This window comes from Globicephala melas, chromosome 3, assembly GCF_963455315.2.
Source record: "Globicephala melas chromosome 3, mGloMel1.2, whole genome shotgun sequence".
Lineage (NCBI taxonomy): Eukaryota > Metazoa > Chordata > Mammalia > Artiodactyla > Delphinidae > Globicephala > Globicephala melas.
In genome coordinates this window covers 51130653-51154251 of record NC_083316.1, presented here as the reverse complement: position 1 = coordinate 51154251, position 23599 = coordinate 51130653, and the positions used below count along the sequence as shown (strand labels likewise).

The window sequence follows — 23599 nt, the reverse complement described above, 5'->3', positions numbered from 1 at the left end:
GATACAGATTTGAGAGTCTGAAACAAACATTTGATAATTTTATCACAGAGCACCCTCAATTTAAAAGTCAGACAAGAGAATTGTGATGACACCATACTAGAGTTATCCTACTTATTTGATAATGGACTGTGGGTTGCAATTTTCTTGGCAGAGAGGAAAGAATTTACTTGGTCTTTCTACTGTTTAAAGTGTTTTACAGGTTTAAGAGCAAACATAAAAAGCAAGCTAGAACTATCTACGGTGGTATCTTTCATATTTCAACCTTGTAGCAAACACAAATTGCTTTTGGAGTATCCAGTTCACTATAATTAAGTAGAAGTTAAACATTATTATTTTTTCTTTTTTTACTTTGTGCAAAAGTAAGCAGCAGGAGGAAGATATGCTTTAAACGTTTAAGACATGCTGTTGCTACCAATAGAAAAAATTCAAACTAATTTCCTAGTAGAGTCAATCTCAAAGTAATTGTGCACAAAAGTTATTTTAGACCAGAAATTTAATTCAACAAAGGATTGACAGAAAAATTCCTTTTGCCTACACTTGCTCTACAAGGCTGCTAAACTTAGTACTACCCAAGACCCTACAGAAGTTAGGGAAGGGCAGTGGGCCGACTGCATTGAGCTGACCCCCACCCCAGAATGCTGTGCTACCAGTGAAATTTCTTGCCAGCCTTTTAGAAGGAGGCAGCTTTTTTTTCCGGCCGCACCGCTTAGCATATGGGATCTTGGTTCTGAGACCAGGAATGGAACCTGCGTCCCCTGCAGTGGAAGCTCAGAATCTTAACCACTGGACCGCCAGGGAAGTCCCTTAGAAGGAGGCAGCTTTTGCAGCATTCAAAATCACATTAGATGCTTTAATAGCTATAGAAACCTAAGTTCAAAATTCTGATTCCACGACCTCCTAATTACACAGTCTTAGGCAAGCAACTTAACATCTCAGTATTGATTTCGTCATTTACAAAACAGGAACAGTAACATCCATATCACATGGTTGTTATAGAGATTACATAAAATAAATACTTAGCACAGATAAGAAGAAAAATCATTACAACGCAGTATAACACGTGTTTGATGGCTCAGCCTGGGTGAAAGTTGTCTTGGGGAGGGAGGCAGAGGTAGTGAGGAGTTAATAATGGAGGTAAATTTTAAAAGGAAAAATAAAAATTAGCCAAATAAAGGAGAGCACACACTCCAAGCAAAAGAAAAAAAGGGGTTGGGGGGACACTGGGGAAGGCATGGATACGCAAGGAAACTTGACATCTTCACAAAACATCAGTGAAAAGGAATCCTGGAAATTCCCAGATCTAACATTCATGATTTTTTCCATTTACAAATATACCTACAGGATCATGACATACAGTGAATCTTTCATTTTGATTAGGGACAAATTTGAATCATGAATAATATAAGACTAGTATACTGACGATGACTTCTGAGATACCAGGGTAACAGTGATTGGTGATGTTGATAAGGAATAGGAAAAGGAGGTTTTCATGTAAAGATGGATTTAATTTTGATATCTAAAATAGAGATGTTTCCTAAAGGCAACTCAGAATGAGGGACAAGAGCCCAGAAGAAATATTTGGCCTTGTCTCCTAGAGTTCAGAATGTTAGTATACGTGTGGTAACTGAATCCATGCTATCAAATAGATCAATCAAGGATACTGAAGCCAGCAAAAAAAAAAAAAAAAAAAGACTAAATATTTCTTATACATGTCCATTTTAATTCAGTTTTAATGCAAGGGGTATAAATAGAGTGCTTACTCTATGCCCAATATTAGCCTACCAAAACCAGGCTCAACGATGAGGGAAGCATATGGATAAAGAAGTAAAGACAAGGGTAAAAATAATGTGCTTTTAAGTCGATGCTATTGTAAGTGTCAGTAAGAAACAGGTGACTACATCAAGCAAGTAAGGTAGTACTAGGTTACAGGGTTTTAATTACATACTACAGTAAAGACTTTGAATCTTATCCTTTAGGTCTCAGTGTTCACTAATTTTTAAGAAAGAAAGACATACGAAAATTTGGGGGAGTAAAAACCCTTGAAGATGATTTTCTTGGGGCATATTTGTCAGAATCACTGCTTTAAACAATGGTGGGGCACTGTAGGTGTTTCAGCAATGAGTACTGTGATGAAAGTGATATTGAGGAAAACCATACTTAAAGGCCTATGGTGAGCATTGGTGGGATAAAGGACAGGAGGCAATGTATAACCTTGAGACATGGATTTTATAGTGAGACAGATGTAGGTTCAACTCCCAGCTCTAGCTACTTATTAGTTATGTGACTTTGAGCAAATTACAACCTATTCATACCTTAATTTATTCATAGGTAAAATGGGAATGATAATTCCTATCTAAAGAGCTGTGATGATAATTAATGAAATGATTAAATACATATAAATAATACTAAAATGAATACAAGAGCTTTGGTCTGTCACTGTTTATTCCAGTAATGATAATTACAAAATCATCTGGCAATCCAATTAAACCAAGCATAATTAAAATCTGAATCATAAAATTAAATAATTCTTTAACTCTAGTTGTAACTGATTTTTTAAAATGCCAGATTAAAAAAAAATAACTATCTCAAATCATCTCAGAAGTTGCAAATATTACGGACCACAGATCATTTTATGAATTGGTTCAATGAACACTTACTGAATGTGTACCATGTAAAACATGCTGTGCTATGTATAGCAGGAGATTAAAAAATGAGTGAGATATAGACCCTAATCTCTTTTATAATTCAGAACAAAGGGCAAATTAAGAGTTTTACCTGACTAACTCGATTTACTTCCTCCTCTTCTTCCTCAGCTTCCTCTCCAAATGAAAGTAAACTAAAATTTCTGATCAGAAATAAAGAAAAAAAAAAAAAAGAAGGAAAAAAGAATTAAAGAAAAAATTTAGGAAGAAAAAGTTAAACAAAACTTATAAATATCCTACTTTCAAAGCAATAGAACCATTAAATACACTAAGTCAAGCATGACAGAAATAATTAAAGCTTTTTATAGTTACCAAAACTGGTGAGCAAAATGGGGATTTCTAAAAAACTAATAAACATATAGCTCTGAGAGTACTACAAATGGGAAGCAATTTATCTAGTGTCTGCCAAAACAATCTTAATATTTTAAAATTAATAAGTTAAACAAAATTGTCAAAAAAAGCAATAAATTTAGCTAACCAAATGGTACATGGGAAGAAAAATCAAGTTTGTCTTTTTTGAGCCTTCAAATTAATATATCACAAGGAAGATAAATAATAAGTTATTAAAACTCTCCTTTCAAATATTGGAAAAATAAAAGATTTGGCCACAAAAGAGGAATTTCATTTAAAAACTTAGATATAATCAATAACTACCACATCATCCCTATTATATTTGCTATGAATTAAAAACAAAAACATCCAACTTTTGGGCTTGTTGTCAAGATAAATCACAGTTATGGAATATTATATCTGAATATAGTGACAGTGACCTTTCACCCAGAAATAAATTAGTTAAAATAAATAATTAAAAATAAAAGGAAATCAAATATAAAGCTGTATAAGAAGTTATTTTCCCACAAGATAGCAACGGCTTATTAAAGTGTCTGGCTCATATGTGACAGTTTAATAATAGCAACTTAACTTACTTACATTGTAGGATATCAAGAAAAGAAATGAATATATATTGAATACCTACACTATTGGGTGTTTTCAAATTCCCCTTCTCATTTAATCTTCATTATAACCAGGTGTTGTATTATAAATCTCCATTTTATAAGATGGGGAAACTGAAGCTCAGAAAGATTAATAAACTTTGCTTCTTATAACTGGGGCAGGCAGTATTATACTTAAAACTGTCTGACTCTAACACTTGTAAGTACAATAAAATCCCTAATACGACGCTACAGTTCAGTAAAAAAGTTGAAATCCAACTCTCTGATATCTATTTTAATAAAATAGACAAAATAATCTAAAGAACATTGTTCACAAATTACTGAAATTTATTAAAAGAAGAAATTTCTATTTTTAGAAAACTATCCTTAGGAAATAATACAGAAACAGCTCTATGTTTAAATATATTTATAATAAGATTATCTTAATAGCACCAAAAAATAAGAGTGAAAAGTTAAATAATGTAACCAGGTGGTCATTATATCCTTCATACTTTACTTTCTAAGTTCTTTATCCTGAGCATATATTAATGGAAAAACAAGTAAAAAACAAAAAAATTTCTCAATAACTCATTTACATAAATAAGTCTTGTAGTGATCATAAATATTTACCTACTTTTTAACACAGATTTCATATGGACATCGCAGACAATACTTATTTACCTTAAGGTTTTAAAGTTATATATTGTATTTGAATATAAGAAATGTACATTTAGAAAAACACACGCACAATATAATTTAGATAGTACCTCTTGGTCCAAACTGACCTCCCCTCACTACTAAACAATTGTTACTAAAGGAAATAAAGTGAACTAAATGAACCAGTGTTGCTTTTCAAGCTGAGGAGAAAATCTTTCTACTCTGATTATTACTTTGTGCCTCTGGGTTTCAATTTCTTTACTTCCTCCTCTGGTTTCTCTTTTTTTGGCTTTTTTATTTCTCTTGGAATGATGTCATCAAAAGGATTAAACAAAACCTATGGAAAGAAATATTTTGAAAACACGATTCAATTTTATAAAATTTCACAAAAACTTAAAACCAATATTTAATTATGTTGCCATTAGTGTCTATAATTTTTCCTCACATAACCACTACAAGCATAATGATATATACTTCCACTTACATGGCCTCACTGGATTCTCCCAGTAATCCAATATGCTACTAAGTAAAAGGTATTTTATCCCTATTTTACAAAAGGGAAAAATATTCAAGAAAACATAACACATAGTAAGAGAGACAAACTCAGGTATTTTGACTCCAAATCAAATGCTCTAAGGTCCTTGCTTCCTCAATGAAGAATCACTCTTAAATTACCTAAGATATCACTTCACTGGGCTAAATAAACCTAATTCATCCAGCTTTCCATTATGAGTCCAGTATTGCACTCATTGGATTACCAGCTGAAGTTTTATCTTTGAATTCGAAATCTTCAATTAAAAAAGTTCTTAATCAGAAACTGTGACTAAATTACAGAGATAAAATCTAAGTAGTGATGTTAATTTCATCTAATAATTTAACAATACAAATAATCAATTTCTCTTAAGTGATAATTTAAGTAATGTATCCCATAATAATCACGCTCCTACCTCACAACATTTTATTTTGTGTGGATTACGTGGTCTTTCTTCATCATCAATGTCTACTTCTGTCAGTCGTAGCATGTTATATACTGTATCCCCTGTAATCTAACAAATAAAAAAGAAAATTTAATTGAAAAATAGTAAATTCATTCTTTGAAATAAGGGAGGACTTTTGAAAATATTTTTTAAATAACTGAAAGGGAATTTCATATTGTTATATAAGAGTATACGCATTAAATGGTATAAAAAAGCAACATCATCCTAAGGGGAAAAGGCATTGATGAAGTTTAATCCCTCAGTAAGATTTCTGAGAAATTTCCAATATATACTTAATGTCAGTTTTTATTAAAAATATAATGCCAAATAACCTCCTTCTGAATGACTACTTTTTGTTCAAACATTATAAACAAATTTACACTTTAGAATAGGGTAGAACAAGCAAATAACAATAACAATGTGGTAAGTGCTCTGCAGACATTATTAAAGGCATTCTCCAAAGAGATAAAGTTGATTGTTTTTAGAGGTCGGCCATGTCTGCTAGAGTGGGCTAAATACATATTTCAGGGAATCCTATACAGAACATCCAATGATTCCACTTTTGGTTTGTTTTACTTTTAGCAAGGATACGAAAGAGTAATATAACCCAGATAACTTCTAAGCCCTGGAAGTTATATCAAATAAAAGAGAAATGGAATTTTTAAAAAAGACATTATCTCATTTAATCCTCAAAACATCCTAAAAGTAGGTACTATCATTATCTTGCTTTTCCAGATAAGAAAATTGCGGTTCAAAGAAGTTATACAGCCGACAGTGACGGCCATTCTGACTTGTAACCACTATGCTATACTTTGTCTCTAATGTGTAAGTTATATAACATCAATTGTAAACAGTGGTGCAGAATGGCAACATAAATCTCATTTTATTATATACTTATTTTTTGTAAATAATAGGAAGGAAAATCTGTGAACATCAGACAACCTGTGTTGGAGTGACTCAAATGCACCAATGCATATTTCTTAATCCACGTTAAGTATTAAGCAACAATACTGTATTGAATGTTTTTGGCATGACTCCTCTTATTCAACATTTCTAAAAAGTTCTAAAATAATACCAGTTTTCCAGTTGTGCTAAGTGTGTTCTTTCCCTTTTCATCTTTTGCCTAAGATGGGGGAAACCATTCTTGTTGAACCAGCAGAGGGAGCTGATGCACTAGTGATGTCTAACACACCTAAGACTTAATAAAACTATCTGGGAAAATACTGGAATATTTATGAAAAGGGAGAAGCATGAGAAAAAAAAATCTTCAGAATCCTTTTAAAGAAAACTATTGAAAATTCTATGGAAATGATAATCTCTGATATGATGTTAAATGTAAGCAGGATTAAATAGGTATTGTTCAAAGTAATATTTCAGGTAAAAAGTTTTAATGTTGGGACTTCCCTGGTGGAGCAGTGGTTAAGAATCCACTTGCCAATGCAGGGGACATGGGTTCGATCCCGGGTCCAGGAAGATCCCACATGTGGAGCAACTAAGCCTATGTGCCCCAACTACTGAGCCTGTGCTCTAGAACCCGCGAGCCACAACTACTGAAGCCGGCGTGCTTACAGCCCGTGCTCCACAACAAGAGAAGCCACCGCAATGAGTAGCCCGCACACTGCAACGAAGAGTAGCCCCCGCTCGCTGCAACTTGAGAAAGCCCAGGCACAGCAGTGAAGACCCAACACAGCCAAAAATAAATAAATTTATTTTAAAAAAAAAGTTTTAATGTTAACACAAGTTCCACTTTAAACTGAAGGGAATTCATCATTAACAAGATAAACTTTAAACTACTAAATGTTATTACCTAGGTGTCTTTCTAAAAATTTTAAAACAGTAGCAGCTGAGTGACGTAATAGTTAATAATACCATTAATACAATTTTAGAAAACAGAAAAATTTAAAGTTAAAACCAATGACTTGTTTGAAAAACACACACAAAAATTCAGGTGGTTCCTCATAGTTTATTATAACAGGAATATACAGTATTCCATCATTTTTAGTAATAATAAATAAATATCCTAGGGAATATTTTTATGAAGGCAGCTCTTAGATAAGTTGATCATATATATCATAGAAGCTTAAGATAACTGGATACGAACCTTTCCAAAGATGGTGTGCTTATTGTTAAGTTCATCTGCTCGACCCAGTGTAAAGAAAAACTGACTGCCATTATCATGAGGACCAGCATTTGCCATGGCAACCAGTCCTCTCCGATTAAAACGCAACCGTGAGTGGAATTCATCCTGAACATTAAAAAAAAAAGATTTAGTGAATGTCCTCAGTTATAAGGCCCTTCATATTTCAGCTAACAAGCAAGGTCCCATACAACTTCTAACCAAAAATGCTGAAGTTTTATTTAGCTGATTTTCACATATAATCAAATCCAATATCTACAGTTCCTGCAATTCTATTAAACTTCACTAGCCTGTAAGTATCTTCTAAATATACTCAGCCACAAATTTAGCCTGTTTTGTGGAAAGCTTACTACTTACACAGAGGAAGGGTACTCAAGGGGAATGGATTTCTGAGTCATTTCGCTATTCTTCTCATCTCTCAAAGCCATCTAAGCATTTAGAACCTTCTATTTTTTTTTCTCCAGGATAACTACTTTTGAATCATTACAGAGTCTTCAACTATTCCCTTCCTGACCCCATTCTAAATGTCATGAAACAATTGTTTTCTTCTTATTTTTTAATTCAAGGAATCTAGTATGATTATGTTATGTGCTTCACTGTGTTTTTTAAAGTCCTAAGTTGAATCATCTCTGAACTGGCACTGGTCCCATTTGACAGTTTTCAAAAGAGCAGGAGCAAGCCATTCTAAGGTGGTTTTCTTGCTAGGGCAGGATTACATAACATATACATTAGTCTCTTAGTTAATAGAAGACCTGATACTAGACTCATTTATAATATAGGCATGTTATGTAATCAATGTTTTTCAGAAAGGAAGTTCTGTTTCCTTAATAAATTCGTCTCAAGGGATTTGAACTCAAAGAATCATAACTCTGGATACTGTATTAAAAATGACCTAATTGAAAAACTTACCAAGATATCTGTATCATTTGAATATAATAAGCAAAAATCTCAATTTAGAAAGGAACTGTCACAAAGAGCTATTCTGTTAAACCAAATAATAGAATAAAGGAATGCTTCCTACCAGATGGAGGCTCTAAAATAATGAGATATCTCAATTTTGTAAAATATAAAATAGTCTAACAGTGACATTTGAGACTCTTTTATAACCATTTCACATGCTCTAAGGCCACTATCATATGAAAATTAAAGCAAACAGTTGAAGTATTTTTCTCAAGAATCATACAGTAACCCAATATAAAATTAAAGGAAATTCCAGATACTCTATCTTACTAGTATAAATTTGAAGTTTTTAAAAATTCACATATTTTAAGAGCTATTGATGCTTACTCATTAAAAGAACATAATATTGATACCATCAGATTAATAAATAACCCTGCTTTTAGCTTTTACTTGAACCCCCTGCTATCCTTTATATCTTAATTATGACATTAACTTTTTTTCTTTTTAGATCTATGTTGGCAGTTAACAAAACACTGACCTATTCTTGATTAAAACCCACAGCTCTTCTAACTTTTATGTTGCTTCTTCCTTCTGTTTCCCCTTCTGATTTCTTGTTACAGCATGCATTTTGTGCTACAGAGGTCTATTGTGTACAATTTAAAATGAATTCTGCTATGGACTGAATTGTGTCCTCTCATAGTTCATATGTTGAAGCACTAACCTACAATGTGACTGTACTGGAGATAGGGCCCATAAGAAGATGAAAAAGGTTAAATGACTTCACAAGAGTGAAGTCCTAATCCAGTAGGGCTGGTGCCCTTAATAGAAGAGGAAGAAACACTAGGACGTTCTCTCTCCACCATGGGAAGACACAGCAAGAAGGCAGCCATTTGTAAGCCAGGAAGAGAAGCTTCACAGAACTGTATGCTAGCACCTTGATCTTGGACTTCCTAGCCTCCAGAACTGTGAGAAATAAATTCCTATTGTTTAAAGCACCCAGTCAGAGGTATTTTGTTATAGCAGTTCAAGCAGATTAATATAAATTCTATACAGTGTTAAATAAAATGTTTTAAAATAGGATGGCATATGCAATGTTCTAGAAATGTTTTACACATACAAAGTTGCCGAGATCAGATACAGTCAGATATCGGGAAATCTGTTATATAGTCTTTTTTTCTGACTCACATTTTCCTCACTACCACCTTTAGCTCCATCTGGATTCAATCTAGCATAAAACGTTGTGACAAGACAACTTAGAAAGAATGCTTGATGGGGTAAGTGCTGCTCTTATTCTGTATAATCCTAAATATATGATAGACCCGATTTTGTGCACTAATGTAAAATGCATTTTCTTCTATGGGGGACAATCATTTTTAATTAAGCAATCCAAGCTGACTTGAAAATAGATAAAAAATATTCAGTCTCACCTTGAATGGGGCTCCATAGATAGACTCTCCACCAGTCCCTGTACCAGTAGGATCTCCCCCTTGGACTATAAAACCAGGTACAACTCTATGAAATATGGTGTTGTCATAATATGCTGGAAGAAAATAAAAAGAATTTATCATTCTTTTTCTGATTTTTCATTGTTAGTGTAAAGAACTGCAACAGATTTCTGTATGTTAATCTTGTATCCTGCTACGTTGCTAAAATTGTTTATCAGTTCTAATAGTTTTTGTGTGGTGTCTAAGTTTTCTACATAGAGTATCATATCATCTTCATATAATGACAATTTTACCTCTTCCCTTCCAATTTGGATACCTTTTATTGCTTTTTCTTGTCTGACTGCTATGGCTAGGACTTCCAATACTATGTTGAATAGAAGTGGTGAGAGTGGGCATCCTTATCTGGTTCCAGATTTTGGCAAGAAAGCTTTCAGTTTTTCACCACTGAGTATTATGTTGGCTGTGGGTTTGTCATAAATAGCGTTTATTATGGTGAGATATGTTTACTTCATACCCACTTTGGTGAGAGTTTTTATCATGAATGGATGCTGAATTTTATCAAATGCTTTTTCTGCATTTATTGAGATGATCATGTGGTTTTTGTTTTTTCTTTTGTTGACAAAACAATCCCTTTTAAAATCACATAAAAAAATAAAATATGTAGGAATAAACCTGACCAAGGAGGTGAAAGACCTATATGCTGAGAACTATGAAACATTGATAAAGGAAACTGAAAATGATTCAAAGAAATGGAAAGATATCCCATGCTCTTAGACTGGAACAATTAATATTGTTAAAATGACCATACTACCCAAAGCAATCTACATATTTAATGTGATCCCTATAAATTACCTATGACATTTTTCATGGAACTAGATCTAATAATCCTAAAATTTATATGGAACCACAAAAGACCCAGAATTGCCAAGCAATCCTGAGAAAAAAGAACAAGGGTGGAGGCATAACTCTCCAAGACTTCAGACAATACTACAGAACCACAGCAATCAAAACACTGTGGTATTGACCCCAAAACAGATATATGGATCAAGAGAAAGGAATAGAGGGCACACACCTATGGTCAATTGATCTTCAACAAAGGAGGCAAAAATACACAACAGAGAAAAGACAGTCTCTTCAACAAGTGGTATTGGGAAAGTTGGACAGCTGCATGTAAATCAATGAACTTAGAACACTCCCTCACACCAAACACAAATACAAACTCAAAATGGCTTAAAGACTTAAATGGAAGACATGACACCATAAGACTCCTGGAAGAGAACATAAGCAAAACATTCTCTGACATAAATCATAGCAATGCTTTCTTAGGTCAGTCTCCCAAAACAAAAGAAATAAAAGCAAAAGTAAACAAATGGGACCTAATCAAACTTACAAGCTTTTGCACAGCAAAGAAAACCATATACAAAGTGAAAAGACAATCTACAGAATGGGAGAAATTATTTGCAAAACATGAGACTGACAGGGATTAATATCAACAATATACAAACAGCTCAATATAAACAAAGAAACAACCCAATCAAAAATGGGCAGAAGATGTAAATAGACATTTCTCCAAAGAAGACATACAGATGGCTAACAGGCACATAAAAAGTTGCTCAACATCACTAATAATTAGAGAAATGCAAATCAAAACTATAATGAGGTATCACCTCACACCAGTCAGAATGGCCATCATGAAAAAGTCTACAAATAATAAATGCTGAAGAGGTGTGGAAAAAAGGGAACCCTCCTACACTGTTGGTGGGAATGTAAATTGGTGCAGCCACTATGGAGAACAGTATGGAGGTTCCTTAAAATAACTTAAAATAGAGTTACCATATGATCCAGCAATCCCACTCCTGGGCATATATCCAGAAAAGACAAAAATTGAAATTTGAAAAGATACATGCACCCCATTGTTCATACGGCATTATTTACAATAGCCAAGACATGGAAGCAACCTAAGTGTCCATCAACAGCTGAACGGATAAAGAAGATGTGGTGTGTATATATATATATATATATATATATATATATATATATATATGTATATATTACTTAGCCATAAAAAGGAATGAAATAATACCATTGGCAGCAACATGAATGGACTATAGATTATCATATAAAGTGAAGTAAGTCAGAGAAAGACAAATATCATATGATATCACTTATATGTGGAATCTAAAAAATGATACAAATGAACTTAATTACAAAACAGAAAGAGACTCACAGACATAGAAAACATAGAAAACAAACTTATGGTTACCAAAGGGGAAAGGGGTGGGGAGGGATAAAACAGGAGTTTGGGATTAACAGATACACACTACTATATATATAAAATAGATAAACAACAAGGACCAATGTATAGCACAGAAAACTATATCTTGCAATAACCTATAATGGAAAAAAATCTGAGAGAGAATATCTATCTACCTATATCTATATATATATCTTAATTACTTTGTTGTACACCTGAAACTAATACAACATTGTAAATCAACCATACTTTAATAAAAGAAAAATTTATCAATGTCTAAAACTAAGTGTATCTATAGTTATCAGAGTAAATACAACTAGTCACAAGATTTTTTCCCCCAGAACGTTAAATAGGCTCCTAAACCAAAATCTTTTCTTCTGTATTATAAAATATCTACTCAAGGGGTTTCCCTGGTGGCGCAGTGGTTGAGAGTCCGCCTGCCGATGCAGGGGACGCGGGTTCGTGCCCCAGTCCGGGAAGATCCCACATGCCGCGGAGCGGCTGGGCCCGTGAGCCATGGCTGCTGAGCCTGTGCGTCCGGAGCCTGTGCTCCGCAATGGGAGAGGCCACAACAATGAGAGGCCCGCGTACTGCAAAAAAAAAAAAAAAAAACAACTACTCAAAACGGAACAATTTCTATAGAAACCATGGTAGTGGTTGTTTCATATCTACTTTCAGGATTCTCTTAAACTCCGGATTACAGTTTTCAAAATAAAAATTGGAGAGTTTTGGTATAGATCTGTGGTTCTCAACTGCGGTGAGGAGAAGCAGCATTTTTCTCCCTAGGGGACACTTGTCAATGTCTAGAAATATTTGGTTTTCACACATGGGAGATGTTACTGGCATCTAGTAGGTAGAGGCCAGGGATACTGGTAAACATCCTACAAAGCACAGGAAGCCCCTACAACAAAGAATTACTGGCTCAAAATGTCAACAGTCCTGGAGATTGAGAAACCCTCATAGAGATAAATACCTTACCTCCTAATTCTTCCTCTTCTCCCCATAGAAAATTAACTTATATAAACAACATACAAACCCAAAATATATCAAAATTACTCACTGATTATAGGTCTAGCACCATCAATGCACCACCCTCAAGAAATTTTCAATAAATAAATTAACACAATACATGAGTCCAATTAGACTCTCAGTAAGTTTGCTAAATGAAGAAAATTACTTATATTTATATATATTAATGGGAAGCTATAAACATACAAGAGAGATCATATATGATCTCCTAATTGATTGAGCTGGATTCAGTTATTGAGCATAGTCATAATTTAATCACATGCTGAGGAATGCAAAGCAAAGAGATGGAAAGAGCATAGTTCACTAAAGTCTTTACTGAGCTGCAGAACTTCTGGACACCAGATTTCTTACCAAAGAGGATGATAAATGTCTTCATTAATTAAATAATTTTGAGTTGAGTCTTCTATTACTTGAAACTGAACCAACCCAACTCATTCAATGACAGATACTTATCAAGTGCCTACTGTGGGCCAGACACTGTAATGATACAATTACTGACATAATTCATAAAACACCAATTGCATGAGTACTTTGTGATACTTTATTAGTCAAAACATGACTATGGTTTATCATAATTCATGAAGTACTATAATACTGTGGCTTGCAGGCACCCTCATAATTATTTACATTTGCAAGCTATAACTGGAAGTAAAATCCACATTTTAAAAAATGTAATCTGTAATCTAACAACTGTATCCAGTTCATAGGATGGATTGGAAGAAGCAGAAAGGAAGATTAATGGAGTTTTTTCAATCGCTTCTCCCAGTGAAGAGCTGTTAGGCTATGTTCACAAGAACTCCCCAGTACAGACAAGTTCTCCTTGGTTACAAACCAGAAACTGTAAAAATCAAGAAGTCTACAAGTATTTCTCCTGTATCCCTAAGTAACCATTTACTCTGATTAAAAATGTATATAGCAGTCAGGAATTCTGAGCCTTGCCTCTTGTTAGCTGTGCAATCTTAAACTCAATTTTCTTTCTTTTTTTTTTCTCTTTTTTTTCCTCTCTCTTTTTTTAAATTGAGATATAATTGACACATAACATTACACTAGTTTCAGATGTACAACATAGTGATTCAATATTTGTATATATTGTGAAATGTTCACGGACAATAAAGCTAGTTAACATTCATCACCATACATGGTTACAAAATTATTTTTCTTGTGATGAGAACTTTTAAGATCTACTGTCTTAGCAACTTCCAAATATGCAATACAGTATTATTAACTACAGTCATCATACTGCACATGTAATTTTCTCATTATAAAACTAATAATATAAATTCACTCACAGTGCTGTTCTGAAGATTAAATAAGATAATGTGGAGGCAACCTATAAATTTTCAAGGTCAAAACAAATGTGAGGTCAGACTTTAATATTTTCACTTAAATTCTACAAATCCATACTCAAATTTGAATACTTACCTGAGTATGTATCAAAAAGTAAAAATAATCCTTTATGCCCATAATATGCAATCAACAGTTTTTTTATTATTTTTTTAATTTTATTTATTTTTTTATACACCAGGTTCTTATTAGTCATCAGTGTATACATGTCATTCCCAATCTCCCAATTCATCACACCACCAGCACCACCCACCACTGCTTTCCCCCGCTTGGTGTCCATATGTTTGTTCTCTACATCTGTGTCTCAATTTCTGCCCTGCAAACGGGTTCATCTGTACCATTTTTCTAGGTTCCACATATATGCATTAATATGCGATATTTGTTTTTCTCTTTCTGACTTACTTTGCTGTGACAGTCTCTGTGACAGATTCATCCACATCTCTACACATGACCCAATTTCGTTCCTTTTTATGGCTGAGTAATATTCCATTGTATATATGTACCACATCTTCTTTACCCATTCATTTGTCGATGGGCATTTAGGTTGCTTCCATGACCTAGCTATTGTAAATAGTGCATGCAATCAACAGTTTTTGAGCACATGATCAGATTTACTTTTTCAAAGGATCACTTAAACTCCATAATGAAGAACTGATTGGAAGTAACAAGGTTGAGAGAGAGAGAGAGAGAGAGCAACTGTTGTCCTAAGAGTCAAGACCTGACTATGGCTTATTTTGAGGCACAGATTCAAGAATTCTCTAGGAAGCAGGATCTATAAGGCTCAGAGATCTATTAGATATGAGGGAAGGGGGACATGAAAGAGGTCTTTATTACTTGTGCTTTCCAATTTTAAAATTACCCATCTTATTTCTTTTTCCTATTAAGTATTTCAGTGATGTTGGATTTTAGCTTTAAGCTTTCCTTTATTTTCCTAATTATATTCTTGTTGGATAAATGAAATTATTATACTACTACATATATTGAGTAGAAATTTTCTATAATTTCTCTACACCTTAAATTTTGTACTCTATTGTGCCTAGAATTGCAAATTTCCAAATAATTTCCATATCCATTATTTCCATTTCCTTGTAATTTATTAATAATCACTGTTGAACTATGCATTTATACTTACAGCTTACCATGTGCTTAAAAGATCTTCCTGCTTGCAATAATGTTTGACGTCCTTCTTAAATGTTTATGTATCATTCCCATAAGTATTTTGAAAGGGTTTTATTATCTCATTATGTGTGTTCAAAATATCCTCCTGAATTTTTCCAGTATTGAAAAAAAGAAATTTACATGTACCTCAAATAGGAAATGAAGTTTCTATTCGGATGCCGTGAGTCTGCTATTTGTCATTATGTTTTTTATTTCTGGCTGTACAATGTATGGGTATCATGACATATTTTGACTAATTATATTTCTGCCCAAGTATTAATACACACAGGAATATATATTTGCATTTTAAAATCATATATATCTGGTTCTTCTTCTAGAATTTTGTTTTGTGTTTAATTTTGTAAATATTATCATTAATAACTTTTTATTTAAATCTCCTTTGTGAGCTCTCTATTTTAGCCTCTTGGGTTTTTTTAAACGAACATTTTAGTTTTGTAAGATATTTCTTTAAATCTCTTACCATATACTTACGTTTGTAACTTCTAAAAAATTATTAAAACTCTTGTTAAAGGAGGAAGGGGATAAAAGATAACTGATGAAGCACGGACATTCAGGAGACAGGGCTGAGGTAAAATTTCACAGGAGTTAATAGTCACATAAAGTATAAAAATTTGGATTTTCTTATCTACTTCTCTTTCTGTTCCCCACTTTGTTTTTCAGACCTAAAATTCTTCTCCTTCCTCATTCTTCAGAAGAACTAACAAAATTTTCAAAGATAACAAGCTTCCCTTTCCTTCTCTTCTTTTTTAACCTACTTTTTAAACTTAAAATTTTTTAAAATTTTCACTCATTTTTAAATGTTTACCTATCTATCCTACAAAGACCTGAAATCCAAGGTTAAGTCTGTGTAACTGTAAATGTTTTGTTTTCATAAAAACTAAAAACTCCCCCCAGACACAGAAAGACAAATACTGTATATTCCTACTTATATGTGGAATCTAAAGAAGTTCAACTCATAGAAACAGAGAGTAGAATGGTGGTTGCCACAGGCTGGAGGTGATGGGGGAAATGGGAAGATGTTGGTCAAAAAGATACAGATTTTCAGTTATAAGATGAATAAGTTCTGGGGATCCAATGCACAGCATGGTGATCTTAGTTAATAATACTGTATTGTATACTAGAAATTTGTACATCTCATGTTCTCACCACATACACTCACACAAAAAGGTAACTATGTGAGGTGGCAGATATGTTACTTAACTTGATTGTGGTAATCATTTCACAACGTATACATATATTAAGTCATCACATTGTACACCTTTAAAAAACTCATGTTGTATAATCTAAATATATACAATTTCTGTCAATCATACCTCAGTAAAGCTGGAAAAAAAATACTAAGAATTTCCCTTTAACTGTGAACACCATTTTAGTTGAGAGCCATATCTGAGGCTGTGCTTCCACTTGCTCATTTTTATTTATTTGCTTTTTAATTTTGGAAATCATGTCCTTTTTTTAAAATATTGATATGACCATTACAAGATCTAGAAATATCATCATTTGTTTAAATAATACAATCAGAGAATTAAAATGAGGTTCTCTGAATTAAAATTTTAAAACCTTGACTTTATTCATTTAGGAGCTTTATTTAAATTAGTTTTCTCAGGCTTCTTGTTAGCCTTTGCAATAATAATTCTATTTCTCACCTATTCAATTAAAAGAATTGTTCTAATTATTTTTTCTTATTATTTTTCTATTCTTTTTTCTTTCTTATTGTATTCTCATAAATAGGAAAATAATTTTTTAATGTTGTAATTGTTTCATCATCACCTAACTTAAGAACCTTATTTCTTCTTTCATTGTTATATTATATCCAGATGTTTTCTGTTTCTTCCATTCACCTGGTCATGGATTATAATTTACCATTTATTCTTTGTAATGTTTTTGTACTTTCACTCATCTGTAAAATTTGAGCTTTTGATTCTTCAAAACTTCTTTCCAGAAACAAGTCTTACTTTTCAGTGTCTACTGTGTTTCTCGGCTCTGTTGACAGTTATTTGAGGCTTCTCTGACTGAACTACCTGTCTGATTCAATTTCCTTCCTGCCTGCCATAGCAATTATTAATAATGGTCTTTACAGATGTCTTCTTTTCTCTTTTTCTTTTTTGTCAGCTCGATTTATTTTTTGTTTTGGAGAGGCGGTTGTTTTTGTTTTGGTCTGGGTGGTTTTATTCCTTAAACTTTCCCCTGGTAATTTTGCTTGTTTAGTTATCTATTTGGAGAACTCTCACTGTACCATACTACTGGTTATTTTGTATTCTCTTTCACATCTTGCTTTTGACTCAAAGTGCTGTTTTCTGATACCTTGAACTTCATTACTCAAATCTAAGAGTTACTAGTGACATTGATAATACCATCACTGAAAGCTGGCTGGAAGGCTTTGTGGAGAAAGTAGAATTTTGAATAGACATTAAAAAGTGGTGGAATTCCCTGGCGGTCCAGTGGTTAGGACTCAAGTGCTTTCACTGCTGGGGCCCAGGGTTCAGTCCCTGGTGGGGGAACTAAGATCCTACAAGCCAGACCGTGTAGCCAAAAAGAAAAAAAAAAGTGACTTGAGTAGAAAAAGAAGAGAAGAGAAAGTATTCCAAAAAGGCGAGGGAGGATATGAGAAGATTCAGGATATGAAGGAGGTATGAGTGGAAATGGGAAAGAACTGCTCAGGAAATAAAGATAATAGTCAACTGAAACCATGTGGTTATATGCAATGAAAAATAAAATTGGAAAGCTAGGAAGCTAAGCTGCCTGAGGATTCAAATACCAGATGAATAAATGTGAGGGTAAAGAGGTCAAAGATGAGAAAATGCAAGACCAGGTAAAAGGCAATTACAATCACATTGGTGACAGTCAAGGCAGTCTGAGGAAGAAACTGGTAAATTTGGTTTTCATCAGTTTAGTTGTAGCTGACAGTAGAAGATTTGAGTAGAAAAGTCCACTAGGCAATTAGATATGTAAATTAGAGCTCAAAAGAGGAGAAATGGCTGGAATTCTATATTTGACAGTCACTTGGTTGGAAGTAACAATTGAAGAGTAAAGACAATAGAGAACTAAAGGCAATCTTAGGGAATACCCATATTTAGAGGATGAAAGAAAGAAGTGAAAACAGCCAAGGAGATCAAAAAAGATCAAAGTATTATTTGCTGAGATAAATATCTCTGTTAAAGACATAAAGATTAAAAAAAAAAGATATAGAGATTTACTGGGGGGAAGGATTTTCATCTCCTCTCTCCATTTCCTGACACACAGCTCAAGATGGTATCATTTATATCAACTCCCAGCATCCATTACCACTATTTAACACCAGTCTTCAATGTTATGGGAAAATACACTGCAGTTTATTTTATTTTATTTTTATTTATTTTTGGCCACACCGTGCGGCATGTGAGATCTTAGTTCCCTGACCACGGACTGAACCCATGCCCCCTGCAGTGGAGGCACAGTCTTAACCACTGGACCACCAGGGAAGTCCCTGCAGTTTATTTTTAAATTAACAAAATTTCTCCTACAGAATAAAATTCAAGAATTATGATTACCTTCCAAACAAAGCTGAATGAAATTTCTGCAAGCTTTAGGAGCTTCTTTTGACCACAACTCTATGTCAATATCTCCAGCTGTAGTTTTCAATAAAACCTGTAGAAAGCATACAAAATCACTATGTTAATTATCATTTTGTTTAATTATGAGTTGATTGGTTGCTCAACTTAAAGTATTCACTACTGAATTTTCAATTTTAAAATAAAAATTAGAAACTTTGCTTGGTTTTTGTTATACTCAAAAAAGTTCAAATATTCAGTACAAGTCACTGTACATTTATACCTTTCAAATACCATTTTCAGAAATAATTTTGGCTTTAAGAAAAAATAGCATATGTTTTTGAATCACAGAAAAAACCTCATTCATCTAAAAATCAGTAATATAAACTTGTTTTAATTTAAAAGGTGTTCTACAGCATTTCTTCCAATAAAATTGGTATAGCAAATTAAGAAATTAAAGAACAATCCCATGAAATTACAGCACTGTAGGACAATTTTACAATTACCTTTCAACATATAAACACTCTACTTTTTCATTCAAAATCACGCCATTCCTAACTTACAAAGGAACATTCTTAATCTAATTCTGGGTTGTATAATACTAAAATGGTGTGCCCTAAAATTACCATCTACGGTAAATGGAATCCTTTGATAGCCTTCTTTCCATAGCTCATGAAGGCAGTTACTCGTTGGTGCAACCAGCCATCTTGCAACAACCAAAATCCCTACTGAACCCACAGGAGGAGACAGCTTATAACAGTCTTATTAATAACCACAAATAACCAAAAAGAACGGAAAGCTCTAAATTTGACACTGTGGCACAGCTAGAATCCAACTTCTCTAGTATCACTCCCCGCACACACCCACCCCACAGTGTGCCAAAGTAGATCAGTGTCAATCTGTGATCAATGGTCAATGATATATGACCATCACCATCACTTTTGCTATAATTGCCTTTCAGTTTCTGTTTCAGAAGCTCAAATTAATTGCCATAATTTATGTAACATTGATGAATTTATTGTATCTTTTTGGGGTTTTACTGGCTACATAGTTCTCTTACAATTATGCTCCATGGGGGTGGAAGAGGTGAAAATATCTATACTGTGGTAGCTTTTAAAATGGTTCTTAACCCTTAACGAAATATAAAAGAACTAAAAATGCAAATGTGCATGATTTTCTCAATCCATTACACTTCCTCTACAAAAAGAAGGGGACATTTGTTGAGTGCCTTCCAGGTGTTAGCTTCTGTGCCACTTTACATATCCTACCTCATTTAATCCTCACCTACAAGATAGGTATCATTACTCCTATTATACTTATGAAGAAACAGAGACTCAGATAAAGTAAATTTATCCAGGGTCTCATGGTGAACAATTTAAGCCAAAGGCTGTCTGCTGCAAAGCCCATGCCTTTTCTATCTCACTGTACTGCCTCCACAAAGTTCACCATAAATTCCACACTATACTGGAAAAACAGTCCATCAAGCTCTAGGGCCCTGCCACATGTCACAAAATAAATCCCCAAGTTACTCTGGTCACAACTGATTTGAGTAGAGAAAAGTGCCTAAGTCAAAAGCATTCATATATTGGTTGGACATGAGAAAGGCCTTCTAACTTGGCTTGGCATGAAACAACGCCCAAAAGAGATTCTCCATATTGAATGGTGACACACCAATCCAAGTGGATTCTCATTCTCCTGGAAAATATACATGTGGGATGCAAAATGAGAGGCTGAGTAACTCCTTCTACCTCAGATTGTATTATCTAAAATAACACTGTGTAACACGATTTGATTTTCCACAAGGCCTGATATACATCCCAATCTTAGAAGTACAGTATACATAACAAATGTCCTTCCTACCTCATTATCCCCTTGTATACTTGAAATAAAGTTCTATTGTTAAAGAGAACCTAGACAAGTTTCCATATTTCCTATCCCCAGGCAACCACTAATCTATTCTCTGTCTCTATGGATTTGCCTATTGAACATTTCGTATTCAAGCATACCTCTGAGATATTGCAGGTTTGGTTCCAGACCATTACAGTGAAATGAATATTGCAATAAAGTGAGTCACATAAAGTTTTTGGTTTCTCAGTGCATATAGAAGTTATGTTTACTCTATATTGTAGTCTATTAAGTATGCAACGGCATTATGTCTAAAAAAATGTGCAAACCTTAATTTTAAAATACTTTATTACTAAAAACTGCCAATCCTCATGTGAGCCTTTAGCAAGTCATAATCTTTTCCCTGGTGGAGGTTTTAAAATATTGCAAGAATTACCAAAATGTGACACAGAGACACAAAGTGAGCAAATGCTATTGGAAAAATGATGCCAAGAGACTTGCTCTTGTATGTATAAGTGAATCACTTTGCTGTATACCTGAAACTAACACAACGTTGTAAATCAACAATACTTCAATTAAAAAAAACAACTGAACAACCAATGGATCACTGAAGAAATCAAAGGAGAAATTAAAAAATACCTAGGGACAGAAATACCACACACCAAACCTTACGGGATGCAACAAAAGTGGAAGCAACCTAAATATGCATCGACAGAGGAATGGATAAAGAAGATGTGGTACATATATACAATGGAATATTACTCAGCCATAAAAAGGAACGAAACAGTGCCATTTGTAGAGACATGGGTGGACCTAGAGAGTGTCATACAGAGTGAAGAAAGTCAGAAAGAGAAAAATAAGTATCGTATAATATTGCTTACATGTGGAATCTAGAAAAATGGTAGAGATGAATGTATTTGCAAAGCAGAAATAGAGTCACAGATATAAAGAACAAACTTATGGTCACCAAGGTGGGGAGGAGTGGGTGGGATGAATCGGGAGACTGGGATTGACATATATACGCTACTATGTATAAAACAGATAACTAATGAGAACCTACTGTGTAGCACAGGGAACTCTACTCAATGCTCTGTGGTAACCTAAATGGGAAGGAAATCTAAAAAAGAGTAGATATATGTATATATATAACTGATTCAGTTTGCTGCACAGCAGAAACTAACACAACATTGTAAAGCAACTACACTCCAATAAAAATTAATTTTAAAAAAAAGAAATACCACACACCAAAACTTATGGGATGCAACAAAAGTGTTCCTAAGAGGACTTCCCTGGTGGCGCAGTGGTTGAGAGTCCGCCTGCCGATGCAGGGGACACAGGTTCGTGCCCCAGTCCGGGAAGATCCCACATGCTGCGGAGCGGCTGGGCCCGTGAGTCATGGCCTCTGAGCCTGCGCGTCTGGAGCCTGTGCTCGGCAACGGGAGAGGCCACAGCAGTGAGAGGCCCGCGTAAAGCAAAAAAAAAAAAAAAAAGTGTTTCTAAGAGAGAAGGTCATAGCAATACAGGCCAATCTCAAGAAACAAGAAAATCTAAAACAATCTAACTTTACACGTAAATGAACTAGAAAAAGAAGAACAAGTGAAGCCCAAAGTTAGTAGAAGGAAGGAAATAATAAAGATCAAAGTGTAATAAATGAAATAGAGACTAAAAAACAATAGAAAAGATCAATAAAACTAAGAGCTAGTTCTTTGAAAAGATAAACAAAACTCACAAACCTTTAGCCACACTCACGAAGAAAAAAAAAGAGAGGACTCCAATAAATAAAATCAGAAATGCAAGAGAAGTTACAACTGATACCACTCAAACACAAAGGAGCAAAGAGACACTCTGAACAATTATATGCCAACAAATTGGACCACCTAGAAAAAACAGATAAATTCCTAGAAACATACAATCTCCCAAGACTGAATCATGACAAAATAGAAAATGTGAAGAGACCAATTACTAGTAAGGAGATTGAATCAGTAATCAAAAGCTCCCAACAAACAAAAGTACAGGACTAGATGGCTTCACTGATGAATTCTACCAAACATTCAAGAAAGATTTAATACCTACTTGTCTCAAACTCATTTTACAAAGCCAGCATTACCCTGATAACAAAACCAAAGACGCCACAAAAAAAGAAAATTACAGGCCAATATCCTTGACAAACATATATGCAAAATTCTCAATAAAATATTAGCAAATCAAATGCAACAATACATTAAAAGGATCACACAGGATGATCAAGTGGGATTTATCCCAGGGATGCAACAGTGGCTCAACATCCACAAATCAACCAATGTATTACACCACATTAACAAAATGAAAGATAAAAATCATATGATCATCTCAATAGATGCAGAAAAAGCTTTGGAAAAAATTCAACATCATTTATGATAAAAAGTCTCAACAAAGTGAGTATAGAAGGAATGTACTTCAATGTGATTAATGTGATATATGACAAACCCACAGTTAGTATCATACTCAATGGTGAAAAGCTAAAAGCTTTTCCTCTAAGATCAGGGACAAGACAAGGGTGCCCACTCTACCCACCTTTATTCAACATAGTACCAGTAATCCTACCCACAGCAATTAGGCAGGACAAAGAAATAAAAGGCATCAAAATTGGAAAGGAAGAAGTAAACTGTCACTATTTGCAGTTGACATG

General features: G+C 33.9%; 1 protein-coding gene across 1 annotated transcript in view; it reads right to left on the bottom strand.

Annotated features, from left to right (window-relative positions):
- CWC27 (CWC27 spliceosome associated cyclophilin) overlaps window positions 1-23599 on the bottom strand; it is a 227522-nt gene that overhangs the window by 198911 nt on the left and 5012 nt on the right. Inside the window, exons 2-7 of the mRNA XM_030844133.2 lie at window positions 19087-19183; window positions 9733-9845; window positions 7370-7513; window positions 5239-5337; window positions 4525-4628; window positions 2776-2845 (exon numbers count right to left, since the gene is read on the bottom strand). Of these exons, the coding sequence (XP_030699993.1) occupies window positions 2776-2845; window positions 4525-4628; window positions 5239-5337; window positions 7370-7513; window positions 9733-9845; window positions 19087-19183 (627 nt within the window). The remainder of the gene's footprint in view (window positions 1-2775; window positions 2846-4524; window positions 4629-5238; window positions 5338-7369; window positions 7514-9732; window positions 9846-19086; window positions 19184-23599) is intronic.